The 15,626-nt window shown below is 38.6% G+C and overlaps 1 protein-coding gene across 6 annotated transcripts in view; it reads left to right on the top strand.

The window, feature by feature from the left end:
- atp8a1 (ATPase phospholipid transporting 8A1) overlaps positions 1 to 15,626 on the top strand; it is an 84,671-nt gene that overhangs the window by 34,473 nt on the left and 34,572 nt on the right. For all 6 annotated transcript variants that reach the window (XR_013284852.1, XM_077531366.1, XM_077531367.1 and 3 more), the window contains 9 exons: positions 535 to 607; positions 2,553 to 2,658; positions 3,676 to 3,758; positions 4,621 to 4,670; positions 4,975 to 5,044; positions 5,276 to 5,360; positions 6,157 to 6,296; positions 8,763 to 8,901; positions 13,424 to 13,488. Coding sequence is in view for 5 of the 6 variants with exons in the window: in XM_077531366.1 (XP_077387492.1) it covers positions 535 to 607; positions 2,553 to 2,658; positions 3,676 to 3,758; positions 4,621 to 4,670; positions 4,975 to 5,044; positions 5,276 to 5,360; positions 6,157 to 6,296; positions 8,763 to 8,901; positions 13,424 to 13,488 (811 nt within the window). In the remaining variant the exon portion in view is untranslated. The remainder of the gene's footprint in view (positions 1 to 534; positions 608 to 2,552; positions 2,659 to 3,675; positions 3,759 to 4,620; positions 4,671 to 4,974; positions 5,045 to 5,275; positions 5,361 to 6,156; positions 6,297 to 8,762; positions 8,902 to 13,423; positions 13,489 to 15,626) is intronic.

Genomic DNA, 15,626 nt, shown 5'->3' with positions numbered 1-15,626 from the left:
TAATGAAAGACATTATTTCTTTTATTAACCAACAGCACCCATTAGCTTTAAACTCCTTGGTCATTAAAGATTTTATCAGTGTGTTTTTCCGATGAATTATTCCTTGTAACAGTAAACATTAATGGTACTCGTAGAGAACTAACGTTGTTTCTAATTCTTTATTAAGTTTGGCTTTGTTTTGGCGATTCTGTGTCCTTAAGCGCTGTTTTCATTATTAACAGCATGTGGGATGATATTTTGTTAGTTGCTCTATCGCATGGAAGTAACCTTTGGATAGCTACCTTTCAGTACTTCAAAAGAAAGGAGTCAAAAAGGGGCACGGTCAATTATTATTATGAGTATGTTTTTAGGCTTCTTTTTTTTTTTTTTTTTTTTAAATAAGCCATTGTTCTATTTTCCCAGTACTGTATTGGAATTGGCTGTACGTCCCTCACCTCCGTTTGGATTTCCAATTTACAGTATTGCTGTGGTTGTCATTTCGACATTTCCAGTATATTCTTTTGTTGTTTGACATTTGTTGTATCCTTTTTCCAGGCACAGCACGCATTCATCAGAGGAGTCTGGATTTATTGACCCGAGCTTGCTGGAAAATCTCCAAAGTAATCATGTGAGTAAAGTCGCCTGTCAAATTACGTCTCTTGTTCAGAACAAAAAAATGATGTTGGATCAAAATGTGTATGTATCCTCTTGATACCAAACCCGAGAGTTTAGGGTACTTGTGTGTTAAGGAAGCCTGAAGGTATGTTTTTGTATCCTACCTCTTATTATCTATCATTATATCTACATCATTTTATCTATATCATTTTATCGTTATTTTTATAGCTATGTAGTTTGGTAGCTTCTTTCTAATGATATGACGTTTGAGGACTTTTTCTGCTCACTGTATGTCTGTCGAGCTTTGACATCACACGAGAAGAGAATTAAACCACACCGACAAAAATAAACTTCTCCCCTGGTGCTTTTCACATTCTCTTGAGTCCAAGCACCGTCTTTTTCCTGGACCTGTCAACTTTTCCCACACCGTCCATGTCGAAAGTAGGCATCCGTCACCATTGCAGTGACAGAAGGCCACGACCCACCCGTCAGTGGGGGTCAGGGGTCTGGGTCGATTGCTGACAGTGCAGTATTCTCTCACCAACGAGACCGTCCCATCGGCTCTTTGCACTTGAACTTGTCAAGGCCCTCATTTGCATAATAACTCCTTAACGTTCACAGTTACAACCTTAAGCTAAACCCCCGCATTAAGCTTTGGCCTTCATGCATCCATGCAACACACAGTTGCTCGTCCTTCGACTGCCTTCGTCCTACCTGTCAACCCAAACTAGATTAGCATACGAAGACAAAAGTGCTTTCATGGCCACCTGGACTGTAATAGAAACTGTGTACTTTCATTTTCAAGAGGCGATTCACACAAACACAAAGCGCCTCTACCTTATTCATTTTCTCTTTTGTAACAGAGCAGGGTTGCCATGGACGACCAAAGAAGCAGATTTAATAATCCCGACCGTGTGCACACAATTTTGTTTGACAAGGAAAACACCCTTGGAAAAACAGACACTGAGTGCCTCACCTATGTACATCAGTGCATGTATGTTTGAAACAAAACTGATTAAAATTGTAGTTTGGTTATTTGTGATGGGACAATTACTCAACTAATTAACTAATTGGTCATTACAAATTATGTCTACTGTGCTGAGTTGATTGGTTCATCATGTCTTGAAGCAGTTGAGGCAAATTGGAGAGCGCTACTTGGCTGGACCTGCAGAGGCGCTGTTGATCACTCTCAATTTTCAATATGTATATACCGTAGAGGGAAACCAGATTAATGCTTAAAATGTGTAATATGTGTAAACATCCAGTACAGTCGATGTGGGTCCTAACTAGAATGAAAATAAAATGCCTTGAAAATAAGATTAGGCATTCCCCCCCCCCATGTTTGTATTTACTGCATATATATGAGTAAATGTTTTTCCTTTGTGCTTACTAGTATCTTGAGAACCTGACAAATGGAGGTTTTAGTAATGAAGTAATTATCCTCAGAGCACATTAGTTTTTGTTCGGGGGTGATGCAGAGATGATGAAAGTAACAAATCTGTATTAGACAAGTGTGCTCTTAAAACACCCATGAGACCTTTCGCTAAATCCTCTTCTCTCCTCTCTCATATAAAATATCGATTTGTGGTGGACAATTTGTTGTTGGTTGTAGTTTGAAAGGTTATAAGTGGTGATGCAAGACTGCCCTTTAGTTTTCAGGATTCACAGGAGCAATGCTTTGTCTACAACAGAGAAAGGGAACCTTTATACTGTTTGGATCTATTTTAGTTTTACGTCCTGCAAATGTAGGGAAAGAAGTAATGCCAAAAAAAAAATAAAAAATGTATGAAAGAATTTGTTGTTTGATACCTTTTATACTCATTTGTTTTAATTTGCCTAATGCTTCATTTTAAACCCAATTTTGGCACCTAATTTCAAATGTATTTTTATCTTCTTTTTTGCATCATTATGTTATGTATTATGTTGATAATCCAAGGTCATAGTAGCTTTTCCTGTAGCCCACAGCGGCTGTCATCCTGGACTTCATGACCATGATGGCCATCTGCCACACCGCAGTCCCCGAGCACAACGATGGAAAAATCACCTACCAGGCAGCTTCCCCAGGTACATCACACCTTATTCGTGTCATATGTAAAAATAGCCGATTGTGTGTATGCATGTATGGAAGTTGCAAGAATAGTGGAGCCTCCAAAGTCAAACTATGACGTTCTTAAAACAGAACAGGTGGACATTAACTTTAACAATACCTATATATTGCCAATTGTAACTTCTGTGTTTACTCTTTATCAGTTAAGGATTTTCTTTAAAAAGAAACACACCTTTATAGTTAGCCTGGAACAAATTAATTCACTTTAGTATTATACACAAACATGACAACATACTTGCATGCAGATTTTTCCCTGTTCTTCTCAGCGAGAAAATATGGGATGGAAAAAGTGTTTTGTTATTAATAAAACAGTACAAACAAATAGGGATAAGAAAAATACCCCCATGTTGAATTTTGCTTGTTGCAGCATTGTGTTGAAACATGCCTGGTGTCCTTAGCAGCGGTATGTAAATGTACAAAAAATAAATAAATAAAATAAAAGGACACTCTTAATGGAATTGCAAAATGTCACCATCCCTTGAGGCATTGTTTGCTGCTCAGAATGTAAACAGAGTGGACTCTCTTTCCAAAAATAAGACGAGGGAATAAGATTTGCTGAAACGTAAATTAGCTAATCTGTTGTTGTCAAATATATTATTTTATTATTAATATTATGAGTGTTACTTCACATGCTGTAAATTTGCACGTGTAATAAGTAGCGAGGAAGATTGTCTTTCAATAACCAAAAAACGTGACGCTGTTGCTTCATGTGACATTCTGTGCTTATTTTGTGCCTGATTGCGTACAGCAATGGTGTTCGTGCGGAGGAGCTTTGGGGTTTGAAGTGAAGTGGGGGATGAGCTTGTTAAGTGAACTGTAAAAAAACAAGCAGATAGCTTTTTCTCGCCCTGCAGCGTCCTCGTGCAAGCCCATCCACAAGATACCTGGTCCACAAACACTGCCCTCGTTATGAAAACATATCCGGCTTTGGCTTCTTCTGTGTACCATTTATTTACTTTCTCTTTATTTCCAAGATGAAGGCGCTCTGGTGAGAGCAGCACGCAACCTGGGTTTTGTATTCTCTGGTAGAACGCCAGACAGCGTCATTGTGGAAATGGTATGTTTAATCCCCTGCAATACAAATACACACTCTAGGATGTGCCCACAGTTTTTTTTTTCTAGCATGTGGGAGCGAATCATTGTATCAACTGCAGTGTCTGCTATAGTTAGCAAAATAAAGAGTGCAACATTTGGTGCATTTTGGTCATTTTAGGTTCATTGCAATAACAAAAAGCAAAACACCATTGACTGGCTAACAAATAGTTTTGATGTTGTGGCGTTATAACCCTAGGCAAGGTGTGTATTGTATGCTATACAAAAGCAGGAAAGTAAAACCAAGAGTGCAATCTTTTTCTGTAATACCTTACATTGTACATTCTGCACTGTACAACACGACTAATAGCAATTAAATGGGGTGGGTCTCACGATTGCAAAAGTATTCACCCAACTGACACTAGTTTGCCATTGGCAACATTAAAATGAAATTTAACATTAAGTACAACTATTTCAATACCATAATGACCTATTACCACAAATAGAATTTGATTCAGGTTGGAGAAAAAAGCAAACAAACAAAAAACACCAAAAAAAAAGCAGCCTTCTAAGAAATAATGCAATACAGTATGTCTATGATGATGAGAGTCTGAGCCTTTGCAGAATGTGCAGGTCATCCGTCCTGTTGTTCCTTTAATTGGCTAACCTGATGATTGCACTCGAGGCGGAGAGAGGCCAAAACCATTTTGCCCTTTTCTCCGCTCCAGAGAACATTGTGTCTCCGAGACATCACTGTAATTTCTGCAGCTTCATCAGACCCGTCTTAGCTCTCCATATCGGCTTAATCGTTTGCTCTCATGCCTTGCGGTTGCTTCAATTAGAAATGTTAATTGAATCCCACCTTGTTGTCTCTATTATGATTTTAGATGGGAAGCGAGGAGAAGTACGAGCTGCTTCATGTGCTGGAGTTTACAAGGTACATTATGAATACAGAGAAGATCATTTTAATGGTGTTTTTGCATAGAACTGAGCATGGTTAGTTTTGATTTTTTTGTTATGTTGTCACTACTGTCTCGCATATTGCAATCATTTCAATCAGAGCCTTCGTTGTACACTTTAATATTGTTGTGTTTTCGGCAATCTGTAACGGTTTCTTACTATAGTGTTACCCACCTCCATGTTGTCTAATTTTAACCACCACATGCTGTGCTCAAACTGTGTGCGATAATGTGTCGGCTGTAACACCTCAATATGTCACCTTCTCTCTCTCTCTCGCACAGTGCGAGGAAGAGAATGTCAGTCATCATGCGCACGCCATCCGGAAAGATCCGCCTCTACTGCAAAGGAGCTGTGAGTGTCTTGTCTGTCACCATGGTGATGTGCAATACCTACCCGTCGCTATCACCTTCCTCATCATCATCAGCGCCACAGACAGGCGGGGAAAATCATTTCTGTATCTTCTACTCTAAAACCACACCATAAAGATACCTACTTTCTGCAGCAGTGTATGGCTATTAAAGCAACACGTGTTGATACATATTTGTGTGTCATTTGTCAATGCGCGTATGTGTTTGTCTTCAGGACACGGTGATATATGACAGACTGGCAGACAGCTCTCGCTACAAAGAGATCACGTTGAAACATCTGGAGCAGTTTGCTACTGAGGGTGAGTGTCAGATGGTGGGCATAAGTTTTAAAAAAAAACTGTCTGGGTACTGCTGCCAGGCCAGTCAAATTTTACATTAAGATTTGATTTTATTTTTTTAATATTTTCTTTTATTCATTTTCTGAACTGCATCAAAATATTTACTATTTCGTTCAAGGGTGTTGTTCTGTGCTTACACTGTCCCCTGGTGGCACACAAGTGGTATAACTTAAGAGGACACTAACTACAGGAAACAGGACACCTTGTTAATAAGGTCTTTACAGTTGTTGGAAACAGCCTCTGAAAATGTAATTATAATATATCTACTCTATGCACGTGTGCATATAATGCCGTTACTGGCTGGCGACCAGTCCTGGATATATCCAGTCTCTTTCAGATGGGATGGGATAGGTAGGCTCTCACTCACAACCTTAATGGGGATGAAATGTACAAGTGCATTGTACACTTGTTCCTACTATTTAGAATATTAATCATAAAGTCATCTTGAGCAGATTGATAACGTGCATCTAATGAAGTGTCCCGATAGTGTGTTAAGTCGTGGTAATTCGTAGATTAAAAGGGGAATCATGTAAATAAAATAAAATGTCTAAGTAAGCTATATTTAAAAAAACAAAACAAAACAATGGAATCACATAACAGTAATAGATAAAGTAATAATGATAAAATTACTTCCATTAATAATAAACATTAAAAACAATTAAAATGCGTTAGTACAACCCAGTGAATTCATATACCGTACTACTACACTAATCAATATACAATAAAAAGCCATCACATTGTCGTTGTTGCCTTCCAGGGCTGCGCACGCTGTGCTTCGCCGTGGCAGACATCAGCGAGTCATCCTATCAGCAGTGGCTGGAGATTCACCACCGAGCCTGCACCTCCCTGCAGAACCGAGCCCTCAAGATGGAGGAGAGCTATGAACTCATCGAGAAGGTATGATGAAATGAAGCAAATCCACCTCTATTGCAGTCAGGCGTATATTTTCTTGTTTTTCTGTAAGAGGAGGTGAACAAGATGGCCATTTTAAAGATGCATGACATGGCATTTTTCCTCACAGGGCCACATGGCTGGGTGATTAATCAATTTTATCGATTAATTCAAATTTATATGGATGTAAACAGTGAAGCCCTAGTTTGCAAAATAAGTCAGAGTTACCAAATTGCAGATTTAGTTGCTATATTTAGCAATATTATCATGACCATGTTTACATATATGTTTTGACTTAAAGGATGTTTAAATTTTTGGTTCAGGGAGAAATAAAGCAGACCATTAAGGAAGGAAAAAAAAAGAACAATTTCTATAAGCAAAGTGAGTTAAAAAAAAAAAAAAAAAAGTATTAAAGACAAATCAAGAAATATGTTGTTAAGGCCATATCTCTCTCATATTCTAAGTTGATCTTCCCCTCATTCTGTGCCAAAACGTAAACCCTTAATACAGAAAACTCCAGTAAAATTTGTGACACACCCTTTACAACACTGCACAGGCAGGCACACGTGATAAAATAGCTCACAAGTGTGTTTTTAAAAGCTCTCCATTTCCACACCAGACTCAACTAAACTGTAAAAGACTGACTAGGCTGGCCAATGTAATCAACCATGGATAACGGAGCAAATTCCAAGTGTATGTTTGTGTGAGATCAGAAGCGAGTAATTGCCTGTGAGAGGTGGGTCCAGTAGGAAGCGCCAGTCAAACATGGCAGGCCGCAGTCGTTAATCACCCACTTGGCACTTTTTAACACTACGCACACACACACACACATGCAAATGGGAGCAATCTATCATGAAATAAACAGAGACATTTTCCAATGGGAAAAATGTAATGTGCACTGCTTAGTGGGCAAGTCAAAGGGTTTAGTGTAGCTGATTCTTTGGGTTATGTTATAAAATGTCATTAAGAGCCACATGGGGGCGCAGTGCAGTCACAGTCAAATTGTTGGCTGGCATATCAACCCTTAACCACTTTATAAAGAGTTTGAATTATAAGTCTAAAAAGCTGAACTTCTTGAATTTGAGATTTAAGACCTTAGAATAAAACCAACTGAGCATATTTACAGTAAGGTATATATGACTTCATAAAGCATACATCTACCCAAAAACATATTGGGTGCATATACTCATTTCATTGTAACCCTAAAACCATTATTATAGGTAATCTGGAGAAATGTATACTGAATAACATAAGGAATGTTTTCGTTCTCATTATTGATTGTCACTGTCAGAGAGAGTTTGTAGTGCTGCGGCAATCAGGTGCTCAAAACTCAGTATTAACTTTTGTAAAGGCAGAATCTTTCATTTACTCTTCTGTTAAATCTGATAAAAATGTCCATATACACAGACTGGTGTCGAATATGTTATATAGCCTCTCCACATTGGCTTACATATTTTATAGATGCACAAGAGCAGCATTTGGCCCTACTGAGTCTGACTAGCTGGCTTTTGTAGTACCACCCTGGCTGGGGGGCTGTAATCCTGATCCAAGTGATGTCTTTTTCTTCCCAATCCATCTAACATCAGTGGGATATAAGAGCCCAAAGCCACTGCAAGTACTTATCAGATCTAGTCTTGTTCCTCTCATTCTCAAGAGTGTCCCTCCTGGTCTTGTCGTGTTTTTCAAGAACCTGTTTTTTTGTTTTGTTTTTTGTTTTTTTCGGTCCACGTCATGCACATGTAGACACACTGGGGTGGCCCCACAGCCCTAAAATCTGCTGATACTACTACTGATAAACATGAGCAGCTGCATTGGAAATATTAAGGTAATTATTTGCGAATGTTTTTCTGTAAGGGTGGCGTTAGACAAGCTGCTGTCTGTTGATTGGTTGACAGACATGTCAATAAAAGTGTTCATGTATTCAGGCAAAAAATTTTTTTTTTTTGTTCGCATTTATGACTTCCACGTAATATTACTGCTTCTCAAAATGGCAAATGTTTCTTGTCATATTGGGAATTTTTGTCATAAAAATAACAAAAATTAGTTATTTTTACCTGAAACATATTTTTATTCAAATATTATTGATATAATAAACATTAGTGAGCAAACTGTTTCCATATATACTGATTATTATTTTTTTTTTGTATTGCACCTTTTTTCTGAAATTATGACTTTTTGATTGGAATAAAAAACCTTTCCTAAAATTGTCTTTTTTTTTCTCTGAAATAAAATTCTTGTAAGCTATTTTCCCCTGCAAAATATTACTCATTTATTTGATTTTAATTTAATCAATTAAAAATGCCCCAGCAATTATATAATTTGTCACAAAATTACATCTTTTTTTCTTGAGATGCTGAAACTTTTCTCTCAAATATTACGGCAAAAACACCACTAATCCTTACACGCCTTCTTCACATCTGCAGATGCTTACCTCCTGACTCTTATATTAACGTTTCCTTTTGTCTGTGGTAGAACTTGCAGTTGTTGGGAGCAACCGCCATCGAGGACAAGTTGCAGGATAAGGTGCCCGAGACCATAGAGACACTGATGAAGGCTGACATCAAGATCTGGATCCTGACGGGGGATAAACAGGAAACGGCCATTAACATTGGTAAGGAGGTTCTGAAAACCATTTGGAGAGTTATAAAAATTTCAATGTGCTATCCACTTAAAGATAAGAAGATGTCACTTGGGAATTGTTTATTTTTGAAGACAGAACCTTAAGCAGAACGCTTAGTTAGGCGAGACGGTTGCAGCCTGCTGCTGGATCTCTGCATTTGAGCACTACTCTGAATGTCCACACAACTTAACGCAAGCCAATTCTTTAAAAAACATTTGAAACAAAACGTCTCTTTGCCGCAAGAAATGGTGGAAGAGGAGGGGAGGGGAGGAGAGGGAAGAAGAAGTAAAAAAAAAAAAACACAAAAAAAAACTGACAGGTTGTGAACCGGGTACCTGCTGCTTACAGGATGAGCACGCTAACCACTACACTATTCTTTCAGTTTGGTTCTGCAGCACAAAAGTTTTACTTGTGGTTTACACAAGTGTCAGCCAGAACCTTTTCTGGGTTTTTAAGACAGCCAATTGTCATTGCACTTTGGCATTGCAAATGTACAGGATAATTGATTGCTTTGAATTCATTTGTACAGAATGTTTACTGATAAAGGCTACTTTTGTCACTATCCCATGGAGGTCTCAGAGAAAGTGGGCGTGCGTTTAGTCCGCAGAGGTGGTGCGGGGGTGGGTCCGCACCTAATGACGTCAAAAAGTGACAACAGCTCATTTTCTCAGGTTGGAAGGGGATGGTGCTTGGAGGGCAGAATGACCTAGAATTTCTCATAGAAGGGCGAATGGAGGAAAACACCACTTCAGTGATTTTTTATTTTTTTTGTGGGGGGGGGGATTAGCATTTTAACATGGCTAAAAGCTCCAAAAAGTTGATATTTCACGTTGCTGTCCCTTTAAATAAATGTTAATTAGTGAAATGCACTGAATATCATTGATAAGTGCCTGCCTACCTTTCTCATTGTTAAGTGCCTGCCTACCTTTCATGCATAATAAGACAAAGCTTGGCCCACAAAAATGAGAATAGTTTCCTGAAAGTCATTTGCGTTGCATTCACGTAAAGGCTTGTAGCTTGTATGCTTGCCTACGTTACCACACAGATGTTAAACCTGATACGTTTACGTTATACTCTTCAAGGTTCTCCGATCAGTGGAAGAAACGTCTTTGTCGCATGCATCTCGAACGAGCATCTGTTGCAGAACACAAGATGATGTATGAGCCTCACTCACTGACATGATGTAAATAACATGCATATATACACAAGCGGGCACTTTGTACATGTCTGCTTCCCCCCTGGGCGCTCTGGCCTCACAGAATGCATCAGAAGTGCAAATGAGTGACTCTTGCAGAACATTTCATACTGCTCTCCTGCTCCTCATGCTGCGCTGCAAATCTTCTGCTACAATGTGGCAGCCGACACGTGAACAAAGATGGCAGGAAAATCGATATCTGTTGTCCGCTTAGAGTCTACCTACTACTGTGGCCCCTCTCAATCAGCCCTTTGTGCCCTGCGTGCCCAGATGTCAGGATATGATCACTGGGCCCACTATTACAGGTCCGTCTTTTTAGACTGGAGTTGCACTGTAAATCCCCTCTCAATATTGACTTTAATTTTACAATTTTTCCAAACTGAAAGAGGATCTCTCGTACTTGAGTTCATGGCACACAAGTGACTTTCGCTGAGTTTTTTTTTTTTTTTGAGGCGGAGTGAACCACCCAGATGCCACTCTTGGCACAGCGAACCATAAATCAACCAGAAGCCAGCTGTGTTGACTCAACTTAACGGCAAAAAAACACAGCAGGTCAGTTTGATCTGACTTGTGTCGAACCAGAACTTGTAAAAACCGCCATTATTAGCGGCTGTCATTCATTTGGCACTGTACGAGTTTGGATGTGCAATAGTTCCTCTGACAGCAGAGTGGCTGGCTGGCGGCGTTGTTTGCTCTGGGATATGCTTCCCAGCGCCGTTTGCGCCGCAGTTGGGCCAAAGTACGTCACGCTCTGGACAGGTTAGAGCCAGGACGCAGCTTCAGGAAAAAGTTAACTGAAAGTACCACTGAAGAGCAATCAGTTTGCAAACATTGCTGTAAACACGGATTTGAGGGAAAAAACAAACAAACCAATAATTACATCAAATTTGTATTTACTTTTTTACATGTGCTGCTTCATGATGTGCATTTTTGAAATAATATGTTCTATGCGCTCCCTCTAGTCTATATTGTATTTGTGGAATAAGAATTATAGATTAAGCCACCTGATTTCATCCATTTCAGGGGTCGGCCATTTTGACGTCTAAGTGAACAAACTCCAAAAACAAGTGAGCCATGATGGTGATAATGTAAAATGCGAAAAGTAGGTTTATTAATCATCTTAATTTTCTGATTAATCTGATATTCGCATCCCCCGTCAATAGTGAGCGATTACTGTAAAACTAAAAACTTCATAATATTCAAATGCACAAAACCAACTGTACAGAATAGACTACTAATCACAGCCCACTGATGCAACACGCAAAAAGTGCCTAAGACAGTTGATGTGCAAGTTGTCAAATATTGGAAATATATTTAACACAATGCAGCTAAAATGATGACAAATTCTAACATAAAAATGTATTCAAAGTGTTTCTAATTTTAAAGGGATCCTTTACTTAATTAGCCCATTATAGGAATAAAGAGTTAATATTTTGTCTCTAATTAATTTGATACTTTCATTATTTTTCACATACAATTAGTACCTTTAAAAACACTTTTTGAAACTTGCTGTCGACTGAAAATGACATCACAAAGGCTCAGGTAGCCAATCACAGCTTACCAGTTTTCTAGGTTTGGTCATGTGACATTCACAAGATGAGCTGTGATTGGTTACCTGAGCCCTTGTGATGTTATTTTCAGTCGACAGCAAGTTGTAAAATGTGTTTTTAAAGGTACGAATTGTACATGAAAAATGATGAAAATATCAAATTTATTATAGGCAAAATATTAATTTTGGCCTGCCAAAAATGGCTAAATAAGTAAAGTATCCCTTTAAGTACATTTTGAACACTCTAGCACTGAGTCTTTTTTCAAAATGATAGTCTCAACATTGTGTTAATCATTTTTAATATCACCCATCATTCTGCAGTTTAATGTATAACTAAATTGATTTTAACTTCAACAGTCAACATTTTTAAATGATTTTTTTCCCCCCCCAAGCTGCACATCTCAGAAAAAAAGTGTAATGTTATTTTTTCTATACCGGTATTTTATTTTTTTTTCCAATTAAGATGATTCTACATAAAACTGCTTCTTTTATTGTTTTGTTCTGGTTTCACTGTATCCCATTTAGGCAGCAGCAAACTAGTTGGTCCTCTGATGGTTATTGCCAAATTGTGAAATTTATTTTATTTATTTTAACTTTATTTCAAGACATTGCACCTACACAGCATAAATACTACAAATCCAAATGTTAGCTTAACAATATACATTAGCAGGAGACATGGTTGTCTGTGGCGATGCTTAAAATAAACTCATCATTCACTAGTTGAACAGATGTATCGATCTGACCATTCTAACTCCTTTCAGTTCATAGCCTGCAGGTCAAACGCGAAGCCCTAATTGTTACAACAGCGGAGGCGGCCGTCACACGACATGTCGTTATTGCGCATTCCTCAAGTCCCGCGGGAGCGCTGTTTAGTTCCGCCTGAGAAGATGACAGGCCAAGGAATGCGACATTCTCCGTTCGGCCGCTGTCAAATCAACTGAAGGTAAACACGTTAATCGGAAGCGTTGGACAAGAGCGGAGAGAGGGAGAGAGAGAACAGAAGTTGAGATGGAGGAGACATTTGCCACACGTTTTCCAAATTTTGAACATTTGCCTGTCTTGCACTTACAAAAACAATCAGTCAGTGGTATTTGGGTTTGAGGGGAAACCTTCTTATAGCCTCACACAGCACTTTCATGGTGTTTTTTTATGCAGAAACTTATACCGGGTTCACTCAGTGAAAATACCACCCACACACATATGCAAAAACGATGGCTTTGTGGTAACCCCTCTTTAAAAACTGGGAATTTGTTTCCAGATGCAAACTCTCAAAGCCCATGAATATCCAAAATTGGCTTGACTGGACCAGTTTTCATCGAAGACCATTGTGCTCGATTAATGCCATTTGAACAGCTACACTGGAGATTGCTGTTAGCCACCGATGACGATGATATTCATTCTCCCAGCTGTCTGGTGACCCCGAGTGTCTGTCCCAGCTACCAGCTTGGGAGACTCCCTAGAGATTCATGTTAAGTAACCCCGAGTTGTGATTCCCTATTGAAACAGGAAGCTGACAAGCCCTTGTAAAGTAAACTCATTAGCCATGTCCCGAGTTACCGGCTCCGAGTGACTACATTTGAACTGATGTCCTTAAAATGTTTGCAAGTTGCATTTTGCAACATTTGTTCTATTGTGACATTTTGTGCTTTTTTTTGGCAAATTAATTAAATGTTATATTTTGAGTCATAGCTATGACAAGAACTTTTTTTTAATGTACAACATTTTTTCTTTTATGACGTGAAAACATTTCTGTTGTTTTTCTTACACAGGACATTCCTGCAAACTACTGACTAAGAACATGGGCATGCTGGTGATAAACGAGGACACGCTTGATGTAAGTACTGCTATTGTTCTAGCTCCATAAGGATTAGAATGAACAATGTAACTGAATTATGTAACTGACAAAGCAAACATCCAAACTTTTGATCCATAATATATACCATAATAATGTGAGCTTGAAATGCACATGGATAAGCCACAAAGCTCGTGAGAGAATGTCTTGACTCAACTGGAACTTTATAAGAACAAACACAAAAATGTAGCCTACAAAGAAAACAACAGGATAAAGAACTAAAACACCCAAGAATTCCTACGGGCAAAACATTGGATTATTCTGATGAGCCCTGATCTAAATACAATTGAATATCTGTGGAAGCAAAACTGAAACGCGCAGTCTGGAGAAGTTGACACAAGTGTACAAGTCTCATTGAGAGGTACACAAATCCTTTGATTGCAGTAATTGCCTGAAAGGATGTGAAAGAAGGCACCTCAGTTTTATTCGGTACATTTTTAGTAAATTTTCATTTGTTATTACTTTGTCAGTAAGTTATTTCAGTCACTATTGTGGGTTTGTTTAACAGAGGGGTATATGCAGAGTTGGCAGTACATGAGGGTGATCATACAGTATTCAACCAACAGCAACAATATAGACGTTTAATATTGGTATATTGATATTTTGTCACAGCAGTGGCGTGAACTGGGATTTTTGTGAAAAACTTTGGAAGCATTTTCAAAAAAGTGTCTGAAACTATACAACAGAAAGATTTCAAAGTAAATTGAGACAAGATAATCATGATTTCATATGTACACTTTTTTTCGTGGCATTTTTTTTTCTGGTCAATGTCTGTGAGATCTTTTCACATTTAAAAATGTGCCTTGGCACAATAAATGTTGAGAAACACTGCTTTTGTGTATGTTTAAAGAATTAGTAATAAATACAGTGACTTCTTTGTTGCTGGATAGTCCGCTGTCTTCGCCAATGCTCTGTTTAAAAATAAAGGTTCAAGGTTTGAGAATGTGCCCATGGGGAGCACACCATCCCATCAACGGCAGGCACACATTCTAAATCTCTCTTTAACGTGTGTAAGGTACCCCGCAGAGAAGTCTGTTAACCCCCGGCAGGAGAGCCTTGTCTGACGTTTGTGAGACAGCACAGCGCAAAAATCCGCACTGGAAAGGGCCCACAGACGAAGATTAAACGTATCTTGGTTCAGTTTCTTCAAGGGGGTGGGGATAGTAAGGAAGGCGGACGGGTGTTGAGGGGTGATGACAGACTGCCTTCATCCTGTCAGCCATTCGTTAAGCGTGATAAATTGAGTTGAAGTAAAAAAAAATTGGGGTCGGTGGATTCATAAAGCGCGCAGATCGGCGCTTTGAAATGTCAACTCCCATTCTGTTGTGGTTGAGCAGATGCTTACATAAGGCACTTTGTTAACAACGCAAAAATGCGGAAAGCGTCCGCACCGTGCCGCACACACGGGCCAGACGGGGACGGCTGCTCATTCATGGCGGCCATGTGCTGCACAAGAGAGTAATTGGAGCATGTCTTACCTCCTCACTGGCTTACACATGCTTGTCACCATTTTCGACATCCCCTGTGCTGCATCACATGGCGTGGTCTGAAATTCCTCAAGTGAAACCTGGTCTCCAATGTAGGATTAGGTCACGTTCGATGCAGATGCTCAATCACTTCAAGTGGCTTGTTCCCACAAGAGTACGGTACAAAATTGGATAAAAAGTTAGAAAATTACCATCCATATTAGTCAGTTTGCCGTTAATTGCATATTATTATCGTTTTGTGTGTAATTTTTTTGTGTATAATATACAGCTATAAATATTCATTATAAAATTGCTACAACACATCCAGCATGCTAATTTAAAGTTTTAAAGTTGTAATTTTATAGCACTTAGAGTTAAAGATTATTTTACAGCCATTAAAGTACTAACAAAAATTATAATTTGCAATATTTCTTAGCTATTATATTTACACAATATTATTTTCCAGGGCTGTGAAATTGTTATGGAAACATTTTTTTCTTCTTCTTTTTTTTTTTTTTTCCTGACCAAATCCAACACAATTATGAAAAAGTAAGTGTCCTTGTCAGGTTGACACAAAATGTTAGGACCGCCCTCATTGCATTCTTATGTCCACATTTATTTTATTTTATTTTATTTTATTTTATTTTATTTTAT

This window comes from Festucalex cinctus, chromosome 9 (assembly GCF_051991245.1).
Source record: "Festucalex cinctus isolate MCC-2025b chromosome 9, RoL_Fcin_1.0, whole genome shotgun sequence".
NCBI lineage: Eukaryota > Metazoa > Chordata > Actinopteri > Syngnathiformes > Syngnathidae > Festucalex > Festucalex cinctus.
Note: the sequence above shows the minus strand (reverse complement) of the source record. Positions and strands in the feature narration are given on the sequence as shown.